General features: G+C 49.3%; 1 protein-coding gene across 1 annotated transcript in view; it reads left to right on the top strand.

Annotated features, from left to right (window-relative positions):
• CTNNBL1 (catenin beta like 1) overlaps nucleotides 1-25,580 on the top strand; it is an 86,007-nt gene that overhangs the window by 48,779 nt on the left and 11,648 nt on the right. Inside the window, exons 12-13 of the mRNA XM_060277412.1 lie at nucleotides 22,413-22,510; nucleotides 24,297-24,377. Of these exons, the coding sequence (XP_060133395.1) occupies nucleotides 22,413-22,510; nucleotides 24,297-24,377 (179 nt within the window). The remainder of the gene's footprint in view (nucleotides 1-22,412; nucleotides 22,511-24,296; nucleotides 24,378-25,580) is intronic.

The raw sequence follows: 25,580 nt of genomic DNA, 5'->3' as shown, positions 1-25,580 counted from the left end.
GGTGTCAAGCCATTGCAAAGAGGCGCATCCTCAGCATCCCCCGGGAATTTATATGATGACCTCTGTGGGGAGGGGGCTCTGGTCTTTCAGGTATATTTGAGCCTGAGCTGTTTAGGGCTTTAAACCCCAGCGTGGGCATCTTGACTCTGGCATCGCTCCTTACAGCTCTTCCTCTTCAGAGTCAGCTTAATCGGAGCCTTTGGGATAGTACCTGCATGAAACACCTCGCTGGACCCCGAGAGGTGCAAAATCCCCTGTGTGTTAGGCATGTGTTTGTGCATGTGTGCATGCCACCTACCCTTCTGAGCTGGAAATCTCCAAAGAGGTTTTTTCCCCCCTGCCAGACTATAAAGCCTTAAACAGTCAATGCCATTTAAATTAAAGAATGGCATTAAGCTGTTCACTAACAGGCACTTTGTGTTAAACAAGGATTAAAATGTGTGTCTTGATGGTTTTTGGTGGTGTTTACAAAATCTCACCACTGAGCTTGGATCTACTTCGCTTTGGAATTCCTCCAGCCTCCCTGCCAGCTCTGAGCACCTCTCCCCACCCCTCTACGGGCCCAGTACTCATCCAGCCCCTGTGCCCGCATCCTCCTCGCTTGGGGACCTGCGTGGTACGATTCTGCAAAATGCAGAATTTGAAAGCGGACCCAGAAATCGGCACCCGAAAGAAAACTCTGCTTCAGAACAGCCGCTTGATGTTTTTGAAAGCCTGTTCCCAGGAGCTGCGACAAAGTGCAGGCAGAGAATACCTTGCAGAAATCAGAGCATGATGGGGAAGAGGGGGCAGGTGAGGAAAGGAATAGAGAAGAAATGAGCTAGGTTAGCTGAGCAGCAAGATCTGGCATGAGCAGGGGGAGGGGTGTATCTCCCCCCCCCCCCGGACCAGTAGAAGCAGAAACTATTCTTTCAAACGAACAAAAAAAATATGCCTGTGTTTGCTTCAAGGCGCATGCTTTCTACAATTTACAGAAAGCCGGCTTTCTTGGTGCATAATTTGAGCACTGCAAGGGAATACTGACCAGGCCAGGCCCTTGGCCCATCTATTTGTGTCTGTTCTCACCATCAGCAGCTCTCCAGGATCTGAGGCTCAGGTGGGCTTGTCTATCCCTGCTCACTGGTGATGCTTGAGATTGTGGACTTAAGACAATAAGGCAAGACCTTCAGCCACCGACCTCTGGCTCTTGCATACTTCCTTAAAATACATTTCAACGTGGAGCGAGAACATCAGAAGTGCCTCCTGACTCAAGCCAGTGGCCCATCTAGTCCAGCATCTTGTTCTCGCAGTGGCCAAATAGTTGTCTGTGGGAAACCAGCAAGCAGGATCAGAACACAAGAGCAGCCCTCTCCCCTCCTGTGGTTTCCATCAACTGGGATTCGGAAGCCCTGCTGGCTCCAACTGGGGAGGCAGAGCAGAGCCACCAGGGTTAGTAGCCTTCCATAGCCTTCTCCTCCTCCATGAATTTGTCTAATCTTCTTTTAAAGCCATCCATAGTTTTATCTATGCAATGTGTGAAGAAGGACCTTCATTTCTCTGCCTTGAATTTTCCAACATTCAGCTTCATTGGATGCCCATGAGTTAGGAGAGGGGAAGAAAATATTTTCCCTATCCAGTTTCTCCAGGCTATGCAGTAATGTCACCTTTCCTCTAAACTGAAAAGTCACAAACTTTCTCCATCCCCTTGATCATTTTGTTTTCTCTTTTCTGAACCTTTCCCAACTCTGCATCTCCTTTGTATTGCTTTCTGCATCTGGCTATGCTTCAGAGATTGCTTCTGTTTCTTTCCCTCCTTTTTTACCTTCTGCTCAGGTTTGGGTCTCACTTCCTCAAGGGCTGGGATTTGGAGTTTGGGAAGTACCTGAAATGCCAGACCATAGTAGCAGCAGCAGTGCATGTGTCTCAAAGAGCATTTTCTTAAGCTTGCCTTGGATAGCGATGCACCTTGAGTCTTGTTCAGGTTCAGTGTCTGGCTGGCCCAAGCACTGGAGGGAAAGAGCGGCCAATTGTTGAAGATGGCCCACCAGCTCCAGCCTTTTTCAGTGCACGAGAGAGAGAGAGAGAAGCAGTTGCAGTTCTATACCCTGGTGGGATTTCACAAAGTCATCATCAACCATGGTGATTTCCATTAGGCTCTTGGAAACTGTAATATTTGCTGCTGCAAACTTCATAAAAATAGCGCCACTGGGAACTGAAGTCTGGAACTAGCTTTACTTTCTTATTAGTGGCGTTTGTGTTTGTTTCTGAGATAGTAAGTGCAGCACGGAGATCAGACTCTGTCTGGTTCAAATTGCTGCTACCCCAGAGCTGAGTTTTGCATCTGGGAGACCAAGGTTCAAATCCCCACTCACACACTGGGGTGCCTTGGGCCAGTCACTGCCACTCAGCATAACCTGCCTCGCAGGATTGTTGTGGGGATTAAGTAAAGAGGGGAACCACTGTGCACCACGTTGAGCTTAGGTGGAAAGGTGGGGTGTCAAGGCAATACATAATTTGAGTGTGGAAATGTGTCTGTTTGGGGCAGTTCCTGGTGTTCTTTCTGTGTGGGTTAGTGCTTTGGGATTTGCTTTGGGGTCTGTACAGAGTTTTGAACTTCGAAAGCTCACGTCCTTGGGAGAAGGGGCACAAAACACAGCGGGCAGAATCCATTGGGTGTTTGTGTGTACGTGTGGAGAGAGCTAGTTGCATTTCCTGGCCCCTCCAGCTGAAAGGATCCAATTCAGCTAGGACTGAACAAGACCATGTAAAACCGCTTCATTCAGAAAAGGCAGAAGAGGAATAGACGGGAAGAGTCGTCCAGATCCTGGAGTGGCTCCTTCAGCTTCACCTCCATTGTTTTCTGGGCCCAGGGAGGTCATGGTTATCTCTCAGGAGCGTCTCTTTCCCCCAAATGAAAAACAGTAGCCTCCCTTTGCAGAGCTGCTTTGAGGTTGCAAACATCCGACTCTGCAGCAGCCTTCAGGTCTAAAGGCACAGCCTCATGAAAGGCCAATGCAGAAGCAAACTTGGAACTTCTTTTGTCAATGGTCTTGAGATCCTGAAACAGCCACTTCTTGTTTCTGCTCCGGAAAATTGGTAGCTGCCGTGTGCCAGGTCAGACTATTTCTGCATCCACTCCTGTCTTGTCTACTCTTGCCGGGGCTCTCTTTGCCTCTCTTTCCCATCGCCTGTTTTCCAATCCTTTTAGCAGCAGACACTGCCGGGGAACGAACCAGGGACCCCCCTGCATGCAAAGCTCTGCTTCAGCGCCACCCCCCCAGGGTCAAATGGGGTGTGAGCCCTGCTGTAGGGAACGGGAGGCGCCTGCAGGCTGTGCCCGACTCTTTGCCTGCCCTTCCCTGGCAGATGGTGCCCAGAGCGGATACCTGGGCGGGGCGGGGCTTGCCTGGGGCGGGAAGGAGGACACGTCCTTGGGCCGAAGCGGCAGCCAGCCAGACGTTTTGCAAGCCCTGCGTGTGGCGCACGTCTCCTTGTCCGCCTTTATGGCCCATTAACTCGGAAGTCTAATTACGCCAGCTGAGATGACAACCTCCCTGAAACGCTTTGCCAGTGAAAAATGTGTTGGTTGCATCTGCTTGTGACGCACACGCTCCCAGGGCAAATTTTCCTAGAAGGGGGGGAGCACCTTAAGCGCTAAGCAGAGAATGATGTCCTACAAAAGCAGGTCTGCTGCCTGCAGCTCACCAGGGGGCGCTTTCCTGGATGTTGCTGCAAATAATCAGCTGTTCCTGTGATGAGCCCTTAGTTCTTTCTCTCTCTCCGAGTCAGATGCAATGCGCACAGAGGAGCCCACCTGTCCAGCGGGCAGATCAAATCCAAACATGGTTTGCCTGCCAAGGTAACAGAATTGTAGAGCTGGGAGAAACCCCAAGGGTCATCTAGTCCAACCCCCTGAAACACAGGAACCACAGCGAAAGACTCTGTGACCGATAGCCACCCAGCCTCTGTTTAACAAACCCCTATGAAGAAGAGCCTACCAACGTCTCCGTTCCACAGTCAAAGGCTCTTACTGTCAGAAAGCTCTCCTTGAGGTTTAATCGGAATCTCCTTTCTTGTAACTTGAAGCCATTGGTCTGGATCCCACCCTGTGGAGCAGCAGAAGACACTCTTGCTCCACAGAGGACTCCTGGAGCCCCTTCCAACCCTACCATTCTGTGATCGCTCAAGGGCAGAGAGGTGGTGTTGCCTTTAAGGGATGGGGCGGCTTTTTCACCCGCCCCAGTTTTATGAAGGCGATGCAGCTCCTATGGCAGATGGCTCCATGGGCAGAGAGGAGCCCCACTTGGAAGGCGGGCGTTTTCCTCCCTATCCTGGAGCTCCCACAAGGGGTGCCCACCCTGGCACCACACTCGAGGAGATGGAACGCAACTGAGCCCTCCTGCATTTCATGTCGGATTATGTGTAGAATAACGTTTATCCTCTTAGCCAAAGCTCTTCCCCCAACTGCCGGCATGTATTATTTCATCAAGGTGGCTTGGGCAGCTTTCCTTTTGTTACGGAATTCCATGGGTCCTCATTAAAGTATATTACATGGGAGAAATTTTAAAGCTATTTATCTCTGGGAAGTTTATGGTGCGGTATCAATGCCTCACAATGGAACAATTTCTGAGGAACTCTTTAATTCTCCTATTTGCCGCCATACCACTTAGATTTTTAGTGTTAAGCATTTTAGAGATACTTTTCTGTAACTGGCAGGGAATAGATAAAACTGTGGAACTCCCTCCCACAGGAAGCAGTGATGGCCGCCAACCTAGAAGGCTTTTAAAGAGGATTAGACAAATTCCAGCAGGAGAGGGCTATTAATGTCACCTAGCTATGATGGCCTGTTGTCTTTTCCATGGACAGAAAGTGAGGAGGAATTAAAGTGGCAGAAAGTGAGGAGGAATTAAAGAACCTTTTAATGAGGGTGAAAGAGGAGAGCGCAAAATATGGTCTGAAGCTCAACATCAAAAAAACCAAGATCATGGCCACTGGTCCCATCACCTCCTGGCAAATAGAAGGGGAAGAAATGGAGGCAGTGAGAGATTTTACTTTCTTGGGCTCCTTGTTCACTGCAGATGGTGACAGCAGTCACGAAATTAAAAGACACCTGCTTCTTGGGAGAAAAGCAATGACAAACCTAGACAGCATCTTAAAAAGCAGAGACATCACCTTGCCGACAAAGGTCCGTATAGTTAAAGCTATGGTTTTCCCAGTAGTGATGTATGGAAGTGAGAGCTGGACCATAAAGAAGGCTGATCGCCGAAGAATTGATGCTTTTGAATTGTGGTGCTGGAGGAGACTCTTGAGAGTCCCATGGACTGCAAGAAGATCAAACCTATCCATTCTTAAGGAAATCAGCCCTGAGTGCTCACTGGAAGGACAGATCGTGAAGCTGAGGCTCCAATACTTTGGCCACCTCATGAGAAGAGAAAACTCCCTGGAAAAGACCTTGATGTTGGGAAAGATTGAGGGCACTAGGAGAAGGGGACGACAGAGGACGAGATGGTTGGACAGTGTTCTCAAAGTTACCAACATGAGTTTGACCAAACTGCGGGGGGGGGGGGGCAGTGGAAGACAGGAATGCCTGGCATGCTATGGTCCATGGGGTCACGAAGAGTCGGACACGACTAAACGACTAAACAACAACAACAAGAAGCTATGATGGCTATGCTCTGACTCCACTGTCAGAGGGAGTGATGCGGAGACCCTACTTGAGGGTTTCCCATATAGGCATCTGGTTGGCCACTTTGAGAACAGAATGCTGGCCTAGAAGAGCCATTGGCCTCATCCAGCAGATGCTCTTCACATGTTCTTATGCAATTCCTCCTGGAGAGGTTTTGTGGAGAAAGGGGACGGCTGACACCTCGAGACTCCTAGTGCCCCTCAGGCCGATCTGGGATTGGCTGAAAGTGTTCAAGGTTTTCACCAAGTCTGGTTTCTTCTATAGATTTTTAAAAAATAAAAATAAAAATTGTGATACATTATCGAAGGCCTTCTCCGCATCTATTATGACCTAGTTGAGATTCCTGCGTTGCAGAGGGTTGGGCTAGATGACCCTCGGGGTCCCTTGTTCTCTGATTCAGCAGGTCTGAGCCAGGGCTTCTGACACCCAGAACTCACTCGACTGCCTCTTTTCCAGCCTCTGGGTTACAAGTGAGCACACCGGCATGGGAAGGATCTCGCCTAGGATCCCTCCCCCCCACCTGCTCCATCCAGACAAAGCAGCCAATTTTTCCTCCTATAAATTTTTAATTATTGCTCTTATCTGCTCCTGCGATATCGCTGCAGCTTGGAGAGCCTGCCTGTTGTTTATGCCCCCTTCTGATCTTGTATGTACAAACAAAACTTCTTTTGATAGGAGAGATTATTTGCTTGCCTTTGCTGCCTCAGCCCGGAGGCCGCAGCATGCGCCCTAATCTCCTGGCTGCGCGGCAGAGATAGGGAGTATAAATTTAATCGAGGTGAACTTGGGAGTGTTTGAAGATTGCAACAAAGCCTCATGAATCCTGCCCCCTTTTGCAGTCCCGATGAGCTGGATTTCTGTACCCAGAACCTCCGAGGTTATGGAGGGCAGCAAAGATTGGCAGCCGACAAAATCTAGAATTTAATTGCTATTCATGAGGTCCGCAGGTGGCACTAAAATCTTGATAACTAAGTGGCTTGGAGCTGCAGCTGCCCAGGCCTTTTCAAATGTCAAAAAGGGAGAGCTGCTGTTTTCCTTTGCCTGTCCCTGTAGAGACTGCCGTATAGTTTTGAGGGTAGTCATGTATCTGGAAACACATCCAGGAGAAACCAGTGGTGCCTTCCAGTGTCTCCTTGTGTCGTGACAGCCTTCATGTTGGTAGAAAATGTGCTTGACTCTGCTCACTTTGCTCAGTTGGGGGGCGGCGGGGGGAATCTGCCTGCAGGGTGAAGGTGAGCTATGGGATCAAATCAAACTTTGGTCAAGAGAGGCTGGGTCATGGTTTTAGCAGGCCTGAAATATCTCCGTTCCCCTGGAAATACCGTCCTTTCTAGGCGAGAAGATGCTGCAAGCGGTGGACAATCTGGCAAATGTTTTCACAGGGGTGGGCAGATTGCAGGTGTCTGCTAAAGTTACTATTTTGTCTAGTGGACTCCTCCAAACCAGGTTGCTCTAAAACACTGCGTTTGTACATGCACCTTCCAGTAGATGTAGACCTAGGCTGTGACCCTAAACTGCCAGCCTCAGTTTTGTGTTCTTTGCCAAGGCTGTTGCAAACTGCTTCTGATCTCCACTGACCTTGCACTCAATGTGAAACACGCCTTGCCCTGTTTCAAGTGCTCTTCTTAGCGCCATTTCACTCCACTTCTTGACAGAATCACACATGGGCAGCCAAGGTAAGCTGGGCCAGGAGGAGGAGAAGGAGGAGTTTGGATTTGATATCCCGCTTTATCACTACCCTAAGGAGTCGCAAAGCGCTAACAAGCTCCTTTCCTTCCTCTCCCACAACTAACACTCTGTGAAGCGGGTGAGGCTGAGAGACTTCAAAGAAGTGTGACTACCGCAAAGTCACCCAGCAGCTGCATGTGGAAGAGTGGAGACACGAACCCTATTCCCCAGATCACGAATCCACCACTCTTAACCACTACACCACACTGGCTCTCAAGAGGGAGGAAGAGGAGGGTGAAAATCACACCAGGGCGAAACAGACGCCACCGCCAGAACAGAAACCCAACCAATAGCCTCAGCTCAGTGTGATCATTTGGTGGTGAAGATCTCTCTTGGCTCCATATACTTTTGAAGTGCCTATCACAATCGGAGAGCCTCTTTCGCGGCTCTCTGCAACCTGTATCACACGATACAGGTATGCTCAGCTGGGATCCAAGATCTACTGGCACAGCAGCAAATCCAGGTTTGCCCTGTATCATACATTAAAAGCAGCCTTTAGCGTTAATGAAACCCGTTAGCCACCCCCCCCCCAACATGTTACCCGGAGGGAGGAGGGGGCCGCACAGGGAATTGCTTCCAGTGATGTCACATTAATGACTGAAATTAGTGTCGACCAAAAAGTTTAATTCTGCCTGGCGCTGGGGCTGTTTGTTTTGGGATTAGCTGCTTGTTGTAATCTTCTTGATTAAGGATTATGATCCCTTTAGAAGCATAAGCCAGGCAAGCCTCCCAGGAGCTGGTGGAGCGCCGCGCACAATGTGCATTGCAGCGCCGCACTTGGAGGGAGTGACCTTTCCCAGGCAGGCAGCTAATCCAGATAGCTCCGCAGAAGTTTTGTGGCTGAGGGCAGCAGCCCTTGCTCTTGGCTCTGTTGGCACAGGGCACAGCTGGCCTCTGACAGGAAGGCATCGATGGTGGGCATTTCCTCCTCAGCAACAGGAGAGGCCAACTGTGCCCAGGGGGCCAACCAAAGCCTGCTTCTTCAGCATCTGAAACTTTTCCCTAGAAAAATGCTTGACAAACCAGTGGCTGCTGGAGGCTCTCCTGAAGCCAAATGGTGCGCTGTATTTCGTATACAGGCTGGAGGTGTCTTCGATGGGCAGCTGCTTGGACCAGCCAAGAAAGAGAGCCCTTTGTTGCTACTAAGAGCAGAGGCTCTTGCGCCTCTGCTCTTACGCTGGGAGCAGAGGCTCTTGCGCCTTCTCTTTCCTGTTGATGGGAGACATCTGCCCCTGCAAAGAGTACACCTGTGCCCTGATCTTAGGCATGGCATCCTGCGTGAACTGCTGCCTACATCTGAAGAAGTGTGCATGCACACGAAAGCTCATACCAAAATATAAACTTAGTTGGTCTTTAAGGTGCTACTGAAGGAATTTTTTTATTTTGCTTCAACTCAGACCAACACGGCTACCTACCTGTGCCTACATCTTGTGACTCTTGAGAAATAGTTGCACCTGAGATCTGTGGATCAGCAGCAGATACACAAGAATGACCAGAGTCATGGATGTGGCAAGAAGCAGCCCCATCCTGAGTTGAGGCCTCGTTCTTGGAGCAAGTGACTTCCATTGTCAAGAGGAAGCCTTTGGCTCTTGATGAGGATAAGACTCTCTTATCTTGGAGGTTATTTCAGCAGAGGTTGGGTGGCCACCTAGTTGAGATTCCTGCATTGCAGGGGATTGGACTAGAAGAACTAGATGAACCTTGGCATCCCTTCCAACTCTACAATTCTATGATTCTATGAAGCAGCACTTTCATTCTCACAGGTGGTGGAGTTTGAAGGCTGGTTCACTCAGAATTTGCAATCACGGGTAAAAGGAAGAGTTGACAAGCAACTGCACTGCATGCAAAAAGATATTTCAGGCACCCACCTAGGCCATTCATAGAGCTCTTTGTGTGGTATCTGCAGAACAGATGAAAGAGGAGCTAGTGGGAAAAAATCCTTTTTGAGCTTTCTAGTGGCCATGGATTGCTTTTGATCTCACTTCATGCATGGATATGTTTGGGGGGACGTGGAAACACAATCGAAGTTGATATGCCTCCAGTTCTGGGCGGTCCAATTTTAGAAGGATGTTGACAAGCTGGAACCATGTGCAGAGGACAGCAACCAGCTGAACAAGGGTCTGGAAACCAAGCCTGATGAGAAACAGTTGAGGGAATTGGTTATGTTTCACCTAGAGAAAAGAAGACTGAGAGGTGATCTTCAAATATCTGAAGGACTGCCCCCTGGAAGAGCGAGCAGACTTGTTTTCTGCTGCTGCAGAGGACAAGAAAGGAGATTCCAATTAAACTATAGGATGTTCTTTCTGACAGTAGGAGCTATTTGTTTTTTTTTAAAATATTTTTATTAATTTTCCAATTAAAACCAATTATATCACATTCAATATTTCAAATTATACACATATATATATCAATCAAACCGAATGTTATGCCAAATCATCTAAAGAATTTTTTATTTGGGTTCCCATGCTTCAAGAAATTGGGAATTCCTCGCAACTGTCCACTGCCGTCTTTTTTCTAAAGTTCAAATCGTCCTCCAAGTTCATAATAATCCAGATCTTCCCCTTACAGTCACATAGATGTATTCCACTTTCATCCGATTGTTTCCCAGCTGCTGAGATAAATATCAAACAAAGTTTCACAGATGTTCTTTCTCCTGTGTGAGTTAATCAGTCCAGCCTCCCCATAAATCTTCTTAATGGAGCTCCCTGTTGCGTCGAAGCAGCTCGAAGTAGCGCCATCTTAAAAAGCTCAAATCACTTTCGTTTTCTCTCATAGCCATGAAGATTTACGATCATTATAGAATTTACAGCTTTTTCAGGCAGGAGACCCAAACATCAAACCATAAACTCTTGGTAAATTAATGGATCTCCTTGCCCTATAGCTGAACTTAGCTTCAGGTCGCTGCTCCAATTTAAAGTGCGTCACAGCTCATAAATCCTCCGAACGCGTCCAGAACTTCTTCCGTCCGACTAGGGGGGGGCTTTTCTCATCGGCAACTCCACATCTTTAAAAAATATGCTCAGTAACAACAATTATAAAGTTCAACTCACACAGTCTTTTGCTTCTCTTTCACTCCAAACAAGCCAGGACATCGCGTCCGGGAAGGTACGAGGCAACAATATGAAGAAAAAAAAATAAAAACTCACTTCCCTTATCGCTCCGTCCCCATCAATCCTTCTTCCAGATGCAGTACAGTCTTTTGACTCCTCTCCCTCAGCAGCATAAATTTCTCAGCAGTAAACAGCGCTTCTTCCCCTCCTTCTGAAGTATGTCCATAGATTTAAGCCTAATTATCTTCTTTAACCATGGAAATCCCCGCCATGCAGATTAGCGTCCGGGAGTCCTGGCCCTCGTAAGTGCTCAGCCCAAGCTCCCCCCACTCCAAAAACAGTCGGAGTGGGTCTGGGGGCATCGCGGGCCAGCGGCCCCTCTCCGTAACCCCCGGAGAGGGTAGGGGGTTGCCATTTACTCCCCTAGCAACCGCCAAATTCCTTACGAAGGTCAGAGAGATGGAAAACAGGTCCGCCATTCCTGCAGGCGGAAACCGGAACCGACAGTAGGAGCTATTTGAAAGTGGAATGTACCACCTTAGGAGATGGTGAACTCTCCTTTTGGAGGTTTTTAAACAGGTTGGGTGGCTAGATGTCAGGGATTTGTTGGTTGTAATGCCTGCATTGCCGTGTGTGTGTGTGTGTGTGTGTGTGTGGACGGACTAGATGGCCCTTGTGGTCCCTTCCAACTCTACAATTCATTGGTTCTCTACGTGTGGAGAGATTTGTCCCAGGATAACAAAAATGGTCAAAGGCCTGGAAGCAATGCCTTATGAGGAACAGCTTAGGGAGCTGGGTATGTTTAGAATGGAGAAGAGAAGGTTAAGGGGTGATATGATAGCCATGTTCAAATATATGAAAGGATGTCATATGGGGGAGGGTGAAAGATTGTTTTCTGCTGCTCCAGAGAAGCGGACACGGAGCAATGGATTCAAACTACAAGAAAGAAGATTCCACCTAAACATTAGGAAGAACTTCCTGACAGTAAGAGCTGTCCGGCAGTGGAATTTGCTACCAAGGAGTGTGGTGGAGTCTCCTTCTTTGTAAGCAGAGGCTTGACAGGCATATGTCAAGAATGCTTTGGTGGTGTTTCCTGCTCAGCAGGGGGTTGGACTGGATGGCCCTTGGGGTCTCTTCCAACTCTAGGATTCTATGATTCTAATCGGTGGCATAAACCAGTCCTGCTTCTGAATCCTCCTTTCTCAGAGCCTGGCCATGCCAGATGTCCTTGGGCCACAGAGCTGCAGTGCTTCTGAGCTTCAATCAGCTGCCTGTTTAACTTTCCTTGTGACAAGCTAAGCTGACATCCAGCGTCAAATGTGTAAATCGCCTCACCACCAAAACATGCATCTCACTTGCAGCACCAGGAAAGTAATGAATCAAAGTGTCAAGTAGCTTGAAGAAAATGAATTTGTTAATTGCCTGCATACTCAGACTCTGGGTAATATAAAAAGGGAAGACTTGGAAACGCTCAAGTAGGAGGCAAACTGTAACCTCATTGCTGTTACTGAGCCCTGGCAGGAGGAGGGAAGTGGAGGCGGCTGTGTGATCAGAATAATAAAACCCCCCACCTTGGAAGAGGCTTGGGTGGGTGCCCCTCCAAGCAGCCAGCACAAGATTGCAGGTTAGGGAATTGTTCTGGGTCTGAGCAGTGTCCATAACAAGCCAGCAGCTGGGCATAAACAAAGTTGGCCATTCTGGTGCCAGGTTAAACCCTGGAACTCGCTCCCACAGGAGGCTGTGATGTCCATCAACCTGGATTGCTTTAAAAGTGGATTAAACAAATTCATGGAAGAGAGGACTATTGATGGCTCCTAGCCAGGATGGCTCTGCTCTGTCTCCACAGTTGGAGGCAGCAGAGCTTCTGAATCCCAGTTGCTGAAAACCATAGGAGGGGGAGAGTTACTCTTGTCCTTGGATCCTGCTTTACAGGTTTCCCATAATGGGCGTCTGGGTGGCTACTGTGAGAACAGGATGCTGGACTGAGTGGGCCACTGGTCTGATCCAGAAGGCTCTATTTATTCCAGGAAGTGGGGAAGCATAGCAGGATATAAATGTAGCAAATGCATTTCCTAGCAAGCGAGCTGTGGTGGAATGCCTCGATATCCGCTTCTTTCACTCCACGGATATTGGGTGTGTCTCCTGTCTTTGCAGGTGTGTGTCAGATCCACGGGTGAATGGTTGATGCTCCGGGAGTTGGCACCATGTTGGGGTTGCCGACAGGCTTTCTCAAATGCACATTTCCAAGCTAGGCTGAAGAGCTCACTAGTCCATCAGCGAGTCAGACCCCCTCTCTGCACCTGCCTCCTTCTCTGTATCCCACCAAGATGTATTCGGACAATTGAGGGGCTTCCCTAGGGGGTGCCCTTCCATACACAAAATTTGCAAAGTCACACAACAAGGCATTCCTGGCGGCTGCTCCCTAGTTTTCACATTCCTTTCCTGCACAGCCTGAAATGGTTCCCTAAGCAGATGCAAAATATTGCTTATTTGGGGCTGGAGATGAGCCTTCTTTTGGGCAGACGCTGCATTTATTACATGCTCCGAGGTGTTGCCTGCCCTGAGCCTTTGGGGAAATATGGAAGGATCTCTTTCAAATAAGTGCATCAGCTGAATCCCAAACACTCCCTGGCATGTTTTCAGATAGGGGTGGATCTTATTAGGGAGCCAGATCCTAAATCCACAGTTGAGTTTCATGTGGTCCTTTGGAAACAGTTTTGCTTGTGCCTCAGTGGCAGCCTGGGGGCGGAAAGCACAGCTGAGCTCTGCTTCAGCTCCCGTTTGTTTCAGTGAGTCTTACATGAAAGCTCTTTCCCCTCCCACACTGCACCATGGTTAATTGACAGCGCAAATATTTTCAGTCTCTTCAGCTTCATAATACCTTAACAAGATCCCTTTAGCACATCTACGGCTGTTGACAATAATGCTCTGAGAACCAAGAGGGGGGCTTTGTTTTGTTTTGTTTTTTTGCACACAGAGGCAATGTGCAACATGTTTCAAGGCTGCAATCACACCGGCTCCCTCTCAGTCCAGCACGGCTCCACATTCTAGCCTGTTGCCAGGATGCTGTGTTTCCTTACAGTCACATCTATCTGCGTACACACACACACACACGCCTGCCTATGATTTTTGAGTCTTACAGTGTCATTATCCTCTTGGAATCTGGTAACTTCTTCAGAGAGAGAAGCACTCCTGACTGAAGTCCCCCCCAGTTGTGAAAACGGCAATCAGGGCCTTGAAATGCTTTTAAGGCGTTATCATCCGAGGGAGATATTCCAGACAGGACCTTATCTGGAAGCCTGTCTGTTGTCAGCTGCGAGAAGCATTCTTCGCTATAATAATTATTTTTGTGTTGTATGGTTCTCAGTGAACCTTGCTGAAATGTGCACTTTGCAGCTGTAATGATACTTTTATTGAAAACTATGGCCTCATTATCAATATATTGCTGCAACCATGTGTGCCTTGCAGCACTTTTATAGAACGGTGATCTTGCAAATGAGTCAGCGTGCCAGGGTTTGGTAGCCAAGCCCAAGGAGCAGCCACACCCGAGGGTGGGACACTTGACAGCCTCAGATTCAGGACCACCATGACTTTGCTTACCCCAGAGATCATCCTCACCTGTAGGCGATGAGTGGAGACTTTGTCTGTTTTGCATTGTAAGTCATCCCATAATTCCTTTGCCCCTGCATTGCAGGGGGTTGGACTAGATAACCGTTGGGGTCCCTTCCCAACTTCACAATTCTGTGATTCCTTCAGTACCTCACAAAGGCATCTGTTGAGAGTGTTGATATTGTGCAAATGCATTTTAAAAGTAGCGGATTGTTTGAGACGGTGCAACATGCAGTGGTTTGAGTGCCCACTGGGGTAGGATATCCCCAACATGCCACCCCACTGTGGAAAGAATTGCCCTGGCGTCCAGTTGGCTACTGGGCCAAGTTCAAGGTAGCAACGTTGGTGTACAAAGTCCTATACATCTTGGGACCAGGATACCTGAAAGAATGTATCACACCCCTTGCGTACCCAACAGATCACTGTGCTCTGCAGATACCTTTTCAGGAGGTTCATTCCCCACAAAATAGGGACCAGGTCTTCAATGCTGTGGCACCTCCTGCCTTTGGAATGCCCTCTTTTCAAATATCAGACAGACACTCTCTCTGCTCTCTTTATAAGTAAATATAAAGAAGGCAGACGTTCTTGCTGGCCTGGCTTTGATTTCCAACACTTGGGGTGAAGTGTGGGCTGCAGTGAGCTTTTCCTTTAAGGCAGCATTCCATGTCCTTGTCCAAAGCTGCTCTCATCTCTGTGTCTACATGGCAAAGCCAGTGATCTGACCATTGCTTTTCAAGGCAAACTCATGCCTGGGGCACAGAGGGAGCCTCTGCCTGTTGTGGAGATGGGGGCGGGGGTGGCTTGGGACGACAGGCCAGGGCAGGGGGACAGTCTCTGGTGAATGCAAAGCACCTTTGTGTGGGGCTCCTTCCATTTTAGCAGCTCAGCTGTGGATCCGGGAAGCACTTTGTCCAAAAGAGGCAGCCCGCCCCTCGGAGCAGCTCTCCGGAGCTTCTTGCAAACACCTTGTACCTTGTTCCATCCTGGCAAAGGGACAAAGCCGATTGGCATGGAGGGCACGAAGCCCAGCTCCTCTCCTCCCTTTCTGCTCCTCATCAGAAATCAAGCCAGGATCTGGAGAGGGTCTTCAGGCGGCTCCCCTTCCTGAGCTTGTTAGCAAGGAAACTGTCCTCCCAGCTCCCTCCACCCTCTATCTTGCTGCGTTTTATCTAGGATCTGCTCTAAGAAGTCCACAACACCCTCCCTTTGCGAGGATCCGCAAGGCTTTGTGTGTTGCCGTGTTGGTTTTTCCGAGGGGGCTGTGTGTTTTCTTCCGAGCCGGCATCAGTATTCTGCCCGAGTGCACAGACTTCCACTCGGCCTGCTGGCTTTCGCCTCCCCTGCTGGGCAGGTGTCCATTATAACACAGTGCAAAAGGGGGGTGGGAAGGAGGGAAAACAACAACAACAAAGGCAGAACACTGCTGACGGGTTGAGGCACGGTTTGATGGGACCTCCTGCAGCTGCCATCAATCTCATTAGGATGTTTTCGACACTCCCTGCATCCCAAAGTCTCCCCCCTCCCTGTCCACTTGCCTAGGGGTGGATGGCTGGGAACTGGCCTGAGCACAATCTCCACAGAACAGAGCAGGGCAAGACATCCAGCGCCCTGGTTCAAATGGCAAAGCAGGGCAGCCGGCTTCCTGGCACCTGATCCACAGTTGCAGAACATCCCTCTTACCTGCAGAGAACAGGGGTCATTGGGGAGATAATGCCGGCATTTTGCTGCAGATTTTGTTCATGGGGCTGCGGATCTGCTTGGGGTTTGGTTTTGTTCTTTCATTGGTGGAAGGGGCAGAGCACGTGTTTTGGAGTGCAGAAGGTCTCGGGTTCAATCCCAGGCAGCATCTCCAGGTAGGGCTGCAAAACACTCCTTGCCTGGAAACCCTCGAGACCTGCTGCCAGTCAGAGCTAGGTGGAGCCCAGTGGTCTGGCACAGTATAAGGCAGCTCCCTGTGTTCCTAGGGGGACCCTGCCAAAAAGGCGGACCCAGGCTGAAGACAGAGATCAGGGCTCCACGGGGAATTATCGACTGCCCTTCTGTTAAGTGGAGGCCTATGGCAGCCCACTTAGCTGGCTCAGAACTCTTGTCTCCTCCATCCCGCCCTGGGACTTTTGAGGCTGGGAAAGTTCACTTTATTGTTTGTGCTGCTGCCGCTGTCTGGGAGCTTCCTTTGCAAAACTGCAGGCTCTCAATTGCGATGCCTGGAGTGTCGCCCCAAGGCCTGTCAGCAGTCTGCAGAATGCTGAAACTGGCCCCGCAGTGGAGGGGGGGAGAGATCAAATGCGATCTGCTGCAGGCACCTCGCTTTGTACTGAGCTCAAAGTGTGTGCTGGCGCCTTCGGCCCCTCGGATCCAGCTGAGAGCCGAGCCTGGTGCTTGGTGCGTTTGTTTTGAGTGTGCTTAGTTTGGTGACGGTACCAAAACGGCAGGAGCACCCCTCTGGTTGTGTCCCTTTCCCCTGCGGCTGGCGCTGCTAACACAAAGCAAACCAAATGTGCAGCAGATTGGCCAGGCATGGAGTAAGGAGAGAGAGCTGAGGCTCCGTCTCCCCCTTTCTCCCTCCCCACAGATGCTGCAAAAACAGCAGGATCTCAGGTTTGGCTAGGAGGGAGCCTTGCTTAGGGAAGGTGGGCCGATTCTTGAGCCACGTCATCTCCCGGCATTTGGTGCTGCCTCAGCATTTCACCCCAAGCTTCTTTTTCCTAGGCTGTCGGTCTCTGTGCTTTAAAAAGAAAGTGCAAAATTCCCTCTTGCTGTTGTTTTTCAAGGGGAAAGGGGATTATCTTCAGTTTTTTGGCATGAGCCAAAGTCACGTTGGCAATGAACCCTTGCATCTCTCCAGATAAAGGCAAGAACTCCCGGGACTGGTATTCTTTGCAAATAGCCTTGCTGGGGTTCTGAATTTCTCTCCCCATACTCCTTTAGAGCCCATGGTACTGGTTTGATAGAGAGGCTGTGTGTGTGCGCGCGCATGTGTTACAATGTGGTTGCTTGCCACTGCATGCTTTGCTCAAGCAGGTTGCGCATGGTGTCTCCCCAGCTCACCTCCATCTTGCTCCACCAGAGTAATGGAGCCACTGAGCCGGGCTGCCCACCAGATAACAGGTTTATCGCCTCTCCTGTTCCTGCTGTCAGCTCCTCTCTCCTGTCTCCCCTCCACCAATCTCCTTGGTGCATGAAAAATTGACACCCCCTGAAGTTGAAATCTGTTGCTGATGGAGGAACATTTATTAGTGGCTAACAAAACCTGTTCGCCCGGCAGGCTCTCCTTTTGCTTGTCGCCCTGCGCTGCCCAGGTGCAGAGTGTGGGGTCCCCGGGGATGGGAGAGGGGCTCTGGCACTTGGGATGCCGCATGCCTGTTGCAGAGCCCTTCTGGCGAAAAGGCCGAGACACTGGTTTATTGAAAGCCCCTTGCAAAGAGGTGCCTGTCGCTCCTGTTCCATGAGCAATTGATCGCGGCTTCTCTCAGGCCCCCGGGCTAAGGCAGAGCTGTGGAAACTCATGTTAATCTGTCTTGACAGCAATGAGGAGATGATCCCTCTTCTCCGTACATTGCATTTTCCTCTCTGAAAAATAACAGATTCTGACACCCCTCTCCTCCGGCAAGCCAATAGAGGCAAATTTTATGGCCCCCCTTGCCTCATCAATCTTAATCGGAGGGATTAAAGCAAAGGTGGCGTGGAGAGGTTGGAATTGCATTTGCTCTGAAACGCCTGCAAGGCAAGGCCAGCTCTGAGCGCAGGAGGGAGCAGCAGCGCGAGGATTTGCACTTGGTCTCCCTAGGTGCAAAAGTGGACTGATCTGCTTCTCTTTTACAGACACAAGGTGTTCAGAGCAGTGAGCGCCGCCCTGGAAGCCCCGTCCCTGCATTCAGTTGGGAATGTTCCTTTTTAGGGTCTAGCAAACCAATCCGCAGGCTTGAAACAGTAGGCGACTGGGCCCTTGTTGTCATGCAAAACCTGGAACAATTTTGCGCCCTGGTGTTGCTTGTTCTGTTGACTCTGTTCAATGCCTGCTAAACCCAACCTGGGGCCTCTAGACCACGGCTGCCTGTCATTGCCAACAGCAGTGCTGTCTGGGGATGTGAGCAGGCACCCCAAGAGGGCACCAGGTGGGCAGAGGCTGCTGCTGCTGGTGCCATATAAGCAACTGCTAGCAGTAGCTGCTGGCCCCACCGCTTCCACCTGAACCCAAGGAAGCAAATTGTTGTTGGAAGATTCAGGGCAGATAAAAGAAAGGACTTCTTCCCACAGCACATGGGTAACATGTGGAACTCCGACCTGCAGGAGGCAGTGGTGGCCAGTAGCCCGCCTGGCTTTAAAAGTTGTTGTTGTTGTTTAGTCGTTTAGTCGTGTCCGACTCTTCGTGACCCCATGGACCATAGCATGCCAGGCACTCCTGTCTTGCACTGCCTCCCGCAGTTTGGACAAACTCATGTTCGTAGCTTCGAGAACACTGTCCAACCATCTCGTCCTCTGTCGTCCCCTTCTCCTAGTGCCCTCAGGGTCTTTTCCAAGGATTCTTCTCTTCTCATGAGGTGGCCAAAGTATTGGAGCCTCAGCTTCACGATCTGTCCTTCCAGTGAGCACTCAGGGCTGATTTCCTTAAGAATGGATAGGTTTGATCTTCTTGCAGTCCATGGGACTCTCAAGAGTCTCCTCCAGCACCACAATTCAAAAGCATCAATTCTTCGGCGATCAGCCTTCTTTATGGTCCAGCTCTCACTTCCATACATCACTACTGGGAAAACCATAGCTTTAACTATACGGACCTTTGTCGGCAAGGTGATGTCTCTGCTTTTTAAGATGCTGTCTAGGTTTGTCATTGCTTTTCTCCCAAGAAGCAGGCGTCTTTTAATTTCGTGACTGCTGTCACCATCTGCAGTGATCAAGGAGCCCAAGAAGGTGAAATCTCTCACTGCCTCCATTTCTTCCCCTTCTATTTGCCAGGAGGTGATGGGACCAGTGGCCATGATCTTGGTTTTTTTGATGTTGAGCTTCAGACCATATTTTGCGCTCTCCTCTTTCACCCTCATTAAAAGGTTCTTTAATTCCTCCTCGCTTTCTGCCATCAAGGTTGTGTCATCTGCATATCTGAGGTTGTTGATATTTCTTCCGGCAATCTTAATTCCGGCTAGGGATTCATCTAGTCCAGCCTTTCGCATGATGAATTCTGCATATAAGTTAAATAAGCAGGGAGACAATATACAACCTTGTCGTACTCCTTTCCCAATTTTGAACCACTCAGTTGTTCCATATCCAGTTCTAACTGTAGCTTCTTGTCCCACATAGAGATTTCTCAGGAGACAGATGAGGTGATCAGGCACTCCCATTTCTTTAAGAACTTGCCATAGTTTGCTGTGGTCGACACAGTCAAAGGCTTTTGCATAGTCAATGAAGCAGAAGTAGACGTTTTTCTGGAACTCTCTAGCTTTCTCCATAATCCAACGCATGTTTGCTATTTGGTCTCTGGTTCCTCTGCCCTTTCGAAATCCAGCTTGCACTTCTGGGAGTTCTCGATCCACATACTGCCTAAGCCTGCCTTGTAGAATTTTAAGCATAACCTTGCTAGCGTGTGAAATGAGCGCAATTGTGCGGTAGTTGGAGCATTCTTTGGCACTGCCCTTCTTTGGAATTGGGATGTAGACTGATCTTCTCCAATCCTCTGGCCATTGCTGAGTTTTCCAAACTTGCTGGCATATTGGGTGTAGCACCTTAACAGCATCATCTTTTAAAATTTTAAATAGTTCAGCTGGAATATCATCACTTCCACTGGCCTTGTTATTAGCAGTGCTTTCTAAGGCCCATTTGACTTCACTCTCCAAGATGTATTCTTGCCACCTCTTCTTGATGTCTTCTGCTTCTGTTAGGTCCTTACCACTTTTGTCCTTGATTATGGTAATCTTTGTATGAAATGTTCCTTTCATGTCTCCAATTTTCTTGAACAGATCTCTGGTTTTCCCCATTCTATTGTTTTCCTCTACTGTATTTCTTTGCATTGCTCATTTAAGAAGACCCTCTTGTCTCTCCTTGCTGTTTTTTGGAAATCTGCATTCAGTTTCCTGTATCTTTCCCTTTCTCCCTTGCATTTTGCTTGCCTCCTCTCCTCCGCTATTTGTAAGGCCTCGTTGGACAGCCATTTTGCTTTCTTGCATTTCCTTTTCCTTGGGATGGTTTTCGTTGCTGCCTCCTGTATAATGTTACGAGCCTCCATCCATAGTTCTTCAGGCACTCTGTCCACCAAATCTAAATCCTTAAACCTGTTCCTCACTTCCACTGTGTATTCATAAGGGATTTGATTCAGATTGTATCTTACTGGCCCAGTGGTTTTTCCTACTTTCTTCAGTTTAAGCTGGAATTTTGCTATAAGAAGCTGATGATCTGAGTTACAGTCAGCTCCAGGTCTTGTTTTTGCTGACTGTATAGAGCTTCTCCATCTTTGGCTGCAGAGAATATAATCAATCTGATTTCGATGCTGCCCATTTGGTGATATCCATGTGTAGAGTCGTCTCTTGTGTTGTTGGAAAAGAGTGTTTGTGATGACCAGCTTGTTCTCTTGACAGAACTCTATTAGCCTTTGCCCTGCTTCATTTTGAACTCCAAGGCCAAACTTGCCAGTTGTTCCTTTTATCTCTTGATTCCCTACTTTAGCATTCCAATCCCCTGTAATGAGAAGAACATCCTTCTTTGGTGTCATTTCTAGAAGTTGTTGTAGGTCTTCATAGAATTGGTCAATTTCACTTTCTTCAGCACCGGTAGTTGGTGCATAAACTTGGATTACTGTGATGTTAAGAGGTCTGCCTTGGATTCGTATCGAGATCATTCTGTCATTTTTGAGATTGCATCCCATTACAGCTTTTGCCACTCTTTTGTTGACTATGAGAGCCACTCCATTTTTTCTACGGGATTCTTGCCCACAGTAGTAGATATGATAGTCACCCGGACTGAATTCACCCATTCCCTTCCATTTTAGTTCACTGATGCCCAGGATGTCAATATTTATTCTTGCCATCTCATTTTTCACCACATCCAGCTTACCAGGGCTCATCGTTCTTACATTCCAGGTTCCTATGCAATATTTTTCTTTACAGCATCAGACTTTCCTTTCGCTTCCAGGCATATCCGCAACTGAGCGACCTTTCGGCTTTGGCCCAACCGCTTCATCAGCTCTGAATCTACTTGTACTTGTCCTCCGCTCTTCCTCAGTAGCATGTTGGACGCCTTCCGACCTGAGGGGCTCATCTTCCAGCGTCATAACTTTTATATGCCTATTGTCTTTGTCCATGGAGTTTTCTTGGCAGGGATACTGGAGTGGCTTGCCAGTTCCTTCTCCAGGTGGATCACGTTTAGTCAAAACTCTCCACTATGACCTGTCCATCTTGGGTGGCCCTGCATGGCATAGCTCATAGCTTCTCTGAGTTATTCAAGCCCCTTCGCCACGACAAGGCATTGATCCATGAAGGGGGGCTTTAAAAGAGGATTAGGCAAATTCATGGAGGAGGAGAGGCGGCTATTGGGGCTATTGGGGACTCTGCTCTGCTTTCAGGCTCAGAGGCAGCAATGCTTCTGAATACCAGTTGCAGGAGACCACAGGAGGGCAGAGGACTCGCATGCTCAAATCCTGCTTGCTGGTTTCCCACAAGCGGCATCTGGTTGGCCACTGTGAGAGCAGGATGTCGGCCTGATCCATCAGGGCTCTTCTTACTTTTCTAAATTCACATTTCCCTGAAGGATGCCCTCACCTTGGTCCCTTCAGGATCAGGCCTGTGAAGGTGCAGGATGAAGATTTGAACTGTTGGTCTTGATGCTGCCAGCAAGAGCCCAGAGGAGGCAGCAGCAGCAGAAGAAGAAAAGCACCGGTAGTTTCCTTTTGAGACTTCTGCTCTCCCTCTTTTTCCAAGGCTTGTGCTGCCTTGAACTTGACCCGTCAGCAAAATCTGAGAGGCTGCAAAGCAGGCAAGAGAAAGCTCATTATTTTGGGCAGCCTTTGTGCCTAACTCTGTGTTTGGCACAATGGCCTTTCTGTGAATAGACTCGAGCCTAGTTGCAGAATCCGCTCCTGCTGCAGTTAAATCAGGCTCTGCGGTCAGGAGCCGTTTGTTCCTGTCATGTCCCATTGCCATCCCCTCAATGGGAACTTGTTCAGGAGAAGGGGCAAGCCTCTCTTGAGTTGCTTCTCTTTGTACTGCATTGCAGGGTGTTGAACTAGATGACTCCTGGGGGGCCCTTTCAACTCTATGATTCCGTCACACTCAGCTACGCAGGAAGCAACCAACTCCTCTGCCCCTTGGCAAAGGGATTGGGGGGCAGCCTTAGCTACCCGACCTGAGTGTGTGCATCTATTTCTCTCCCCCCAGAGCACATCTGCTCCATCTTAGCCTCCCTCCTGAGGAATCTGAGGGGACAGCAGAGAACTCGGCTGCTCAACAAGTTCACGGAGAACGACAGCGAGAAGGTGAGAGATTGGGGGGCAGTGTTGGGGAGCTGGGAACAGGAGGAGGGTTCAGAGCCTGCTGGGGGCGAGAGAAATGGGGCACTGTCTCAGGGATACTGTCCAAATGGTACCCAGGGTGGTGAGAGCCAGTGTGGTGTAGTGGTTAGAGTGTTGGACTACCAGGACCTGGGAGACCTGGGTTCAAATCCCCCACTCAGCCATAAGAAGCTCACCAGGCGAGCGGGCAATCACTGCCTCTCAGGCTGGGATTAAATGTGGAGACCATCTTGCATGCCACCTTTAGTTCAACCAGTTCATTTTTTCCCCCTGCCCGCACAAGTTCTACTATTGAACATTTGGCCCAATGTTCCACCTGCCATCGATGCTTGAGTTGGGATTTCTGCATTGCAGGGGGATTGGACTAGATGACCCATGAGGCACCCTTCCAGCTCCTCAATTCTGTGATTCTATGGGAATCCTCCAAAGGAGTTCCCTTGCGCAAGACCCACCGTGCTGTTGCCCATTTCTTATTTCAGTGGGGCTTGTGCTGCTGCCCTTAACAGGGCACCCAGACATCCTGCCAACCCCTCCTCCGGCTTCATGGCTCCCCCTCACAGCCAGGTGTGGGCTGTGTGGGTGTCTTCCTGTGGCATGAAATGAGCCCAGCAGGAGTAGTGGCATAGGCTTCCTGCAGGGGCCCTTCTTGAGACCACCAACCCCCTGGAGCGCAGCCTACCCCTGCTGCGTGGATAGGGTGGGCCGGAATCCTTAACCCCCCGGCTTCTCTGCAGTTTCAACCACCAGCATTTCAAGCTAAGTAAATGGTTAGTGCTCTCAGTGCTCCTGAAAAGTAATATTGGCTCTGAGGACCTGTATCTTCTCTGGAAATCAGTTAGAGGAGCGGAGAGGGAACCAGGGATGTCTCGCTAGAGGGGAGGTCCTGTGCAAGCCTGCACTTCTGGCGGGACTTGCAAAGTGGGTCCCCAGGGGCTGCTGTTGGTTTTGTTCTGCAAAGAGCAGCCACTAAGGCATCCTGAGAGCTTCGAACGTCTGCCGTTGGAACTTCCTTGAATAAAACCTGCCGTCTACACACACACACACACACACACACACACACACACACACACAAAATATATGTGGGAGAGCAGGTCTGGCAACGGCTGCTGGCCAAGGTAGCTGTCAACGAGGGGCAGAGGCAGGGAGGTTGCTCCCGTGCCCTCTTTGTGGGTTACCTGGCAGCACCTGCCTGGGAGCCTAGTGCAGATTTATCCCGTTTTGCCTTTGGAAATCTTGCATCTCAGGAGACGCGAATGCAGCTGCTTTGGCAAGACGGAGAACAGTGTCAAGGGAGCCCCTAGGTCAGGCCAGCTTGGAGGAGCAATGATCAAGGGGGCAGGAAGGGAATTGGGTGCTGAGGGGGGAGGGAAGCAGAATTGGTGCGATTTCAGAGCACCTGGGGCTGTTGGGTGCCGGGCATTCTGTGAGCAGGGAATCAGCAGGACAGGCATATGTCAAGAATGCTTTGATGGTGTTTCCTGCTTGGCAGGGGGTTGGACTGGATGACCCTTGTGGTCTCTTCCAACTCTATGATTCTATGATGATTCTAGGACCTTCCAGGCTGTTTGCTTTCCAGTGTCCCGTTCAGTACGGATGTGGCACCCTGGCCTTAGAAGCCCAACTTGTTAAATGCAGAGCCGCCTCGCTGTCCATGGGCCCCTTCATCTTGCTAGGGTGGGGTGGCTGTGTGACGAGTTCAAACCTTTTCCACTCCTCTTCTCTCTCCCCCCTCCCCCCCCCCCCCCCGCAGGTTGACAGACTGATGGAGTTATATTTCAAGTACCTGGATGCAATGCAAGCAGCTGATAAGAAGATTGAAGGAGAAAAGCATGTAGGTGTCATCATCCCCCCCACCCCACCGCACCCCCTCCTGTCAATTCATTAAGAGATGGTGCCTGCCAGTTCCCTGAAAGGCTAAAAGCTCCCCATATGAACCAACCCAGGCCCTGCGGCCATTATCCGAGGCCCTTCTTTGTGCGTCCAGAGGACGCCAACACGAGAACAGGACCTCTTCTGCGTTGGCTTCCCCTTCATGGAATGCTTTCCCAGGGAGGCTTGCTGGGTGCCTTCATTACACTTTAGGCACTAGCTTAAACTTTGCTCTGTAACCAGACCTTCAGCCTTTAACTCTCAGTGGCCTTTTAGAAGTGGGCGGGATGTATTTGAGGCATATGTCAGGTTTCCTTTTACCTTTTTGTGCTTTTAGTGCCTAACACATTTAATTAATATTATTAATAATAAATAATAGTATTGATAATTTTTTGGTTCTTAACGAGGCACCTGCAGTTTGCACAAGGGTTCACTTGCTTCCTGCCACACTGCCTGCGAGCTCACCGAAAGCGTCCTCCAGACACAAAGGCCTGCTGCCCAGCTTAAGGGAGGGGGCATGCATGTGTTGTTCTCCATTCAGTTAAGTACTGGAGAATAATTTGCAAAAAAAAAAACCTGCAGTTATAGGGTGGTTTGTAAATTCAATTAATAATACAGTAGACCCTCTGGTTATGTACTCTCAAGTAATGTAAACTTCGGGTTGCGAACGCGGCAAACCTGGAAGTATTTTTCCAGGTTTCGCTGCTTTTGCATGCGCAGAAGTGGCGCCTCTAGGTACGAATTTTTCAGGGTGCACACGGACCCCTGGAACGGATTAAATTCATATCCAGAGGGTCTACTATACTACTACTACTACAACTAATAATAATAATAATTAATAATACCTACCATGAGTTTGGTTTTTAAAGCTTTTTAAAAATATTTTATCGAAGTCTTATCAAATCCATTCAAAAATAATAGCAAAAAAGCAGCACAGTGTATCCAAGAGTGACTTTATATTTGGTTTGGTAGAGTACTTAGGGAAGCCAGATTTCACAGTGTCCCATGGGGAGGGCAGCCGTTTCTGTGCATAGGAGCCCTGAAATGCAGCAGAGGGTCACGGAGAGGGAGCAGGTGTCCCCCCAGGTAGGACATGGCAGGAACCCCAAGGAATGCTGCCGCCTAGAAAGAAGCGTGTCAGCTTGCAGTGAAAAAGTCTCCCCTC

The sequence above is a fragment of the Zootoca vivipara genome, chromosome 7 (genome assembly GCF_963506605.1).
Source record: "Zootoca vivipara chromosome 7, rZooViv1.1, whole genome shotgun sequence".
NCBI lineage: Eukaryota > Metazoa > Chordata > Lepidosauria > Squamata > Lacertidae > Zootoca > Zootoca vivipara.
The sequence above is the reverse complement of the archived record's forward strand: the minus strand, read 5'-3'. Positions and strand labels throughout refer to the sequence as shown.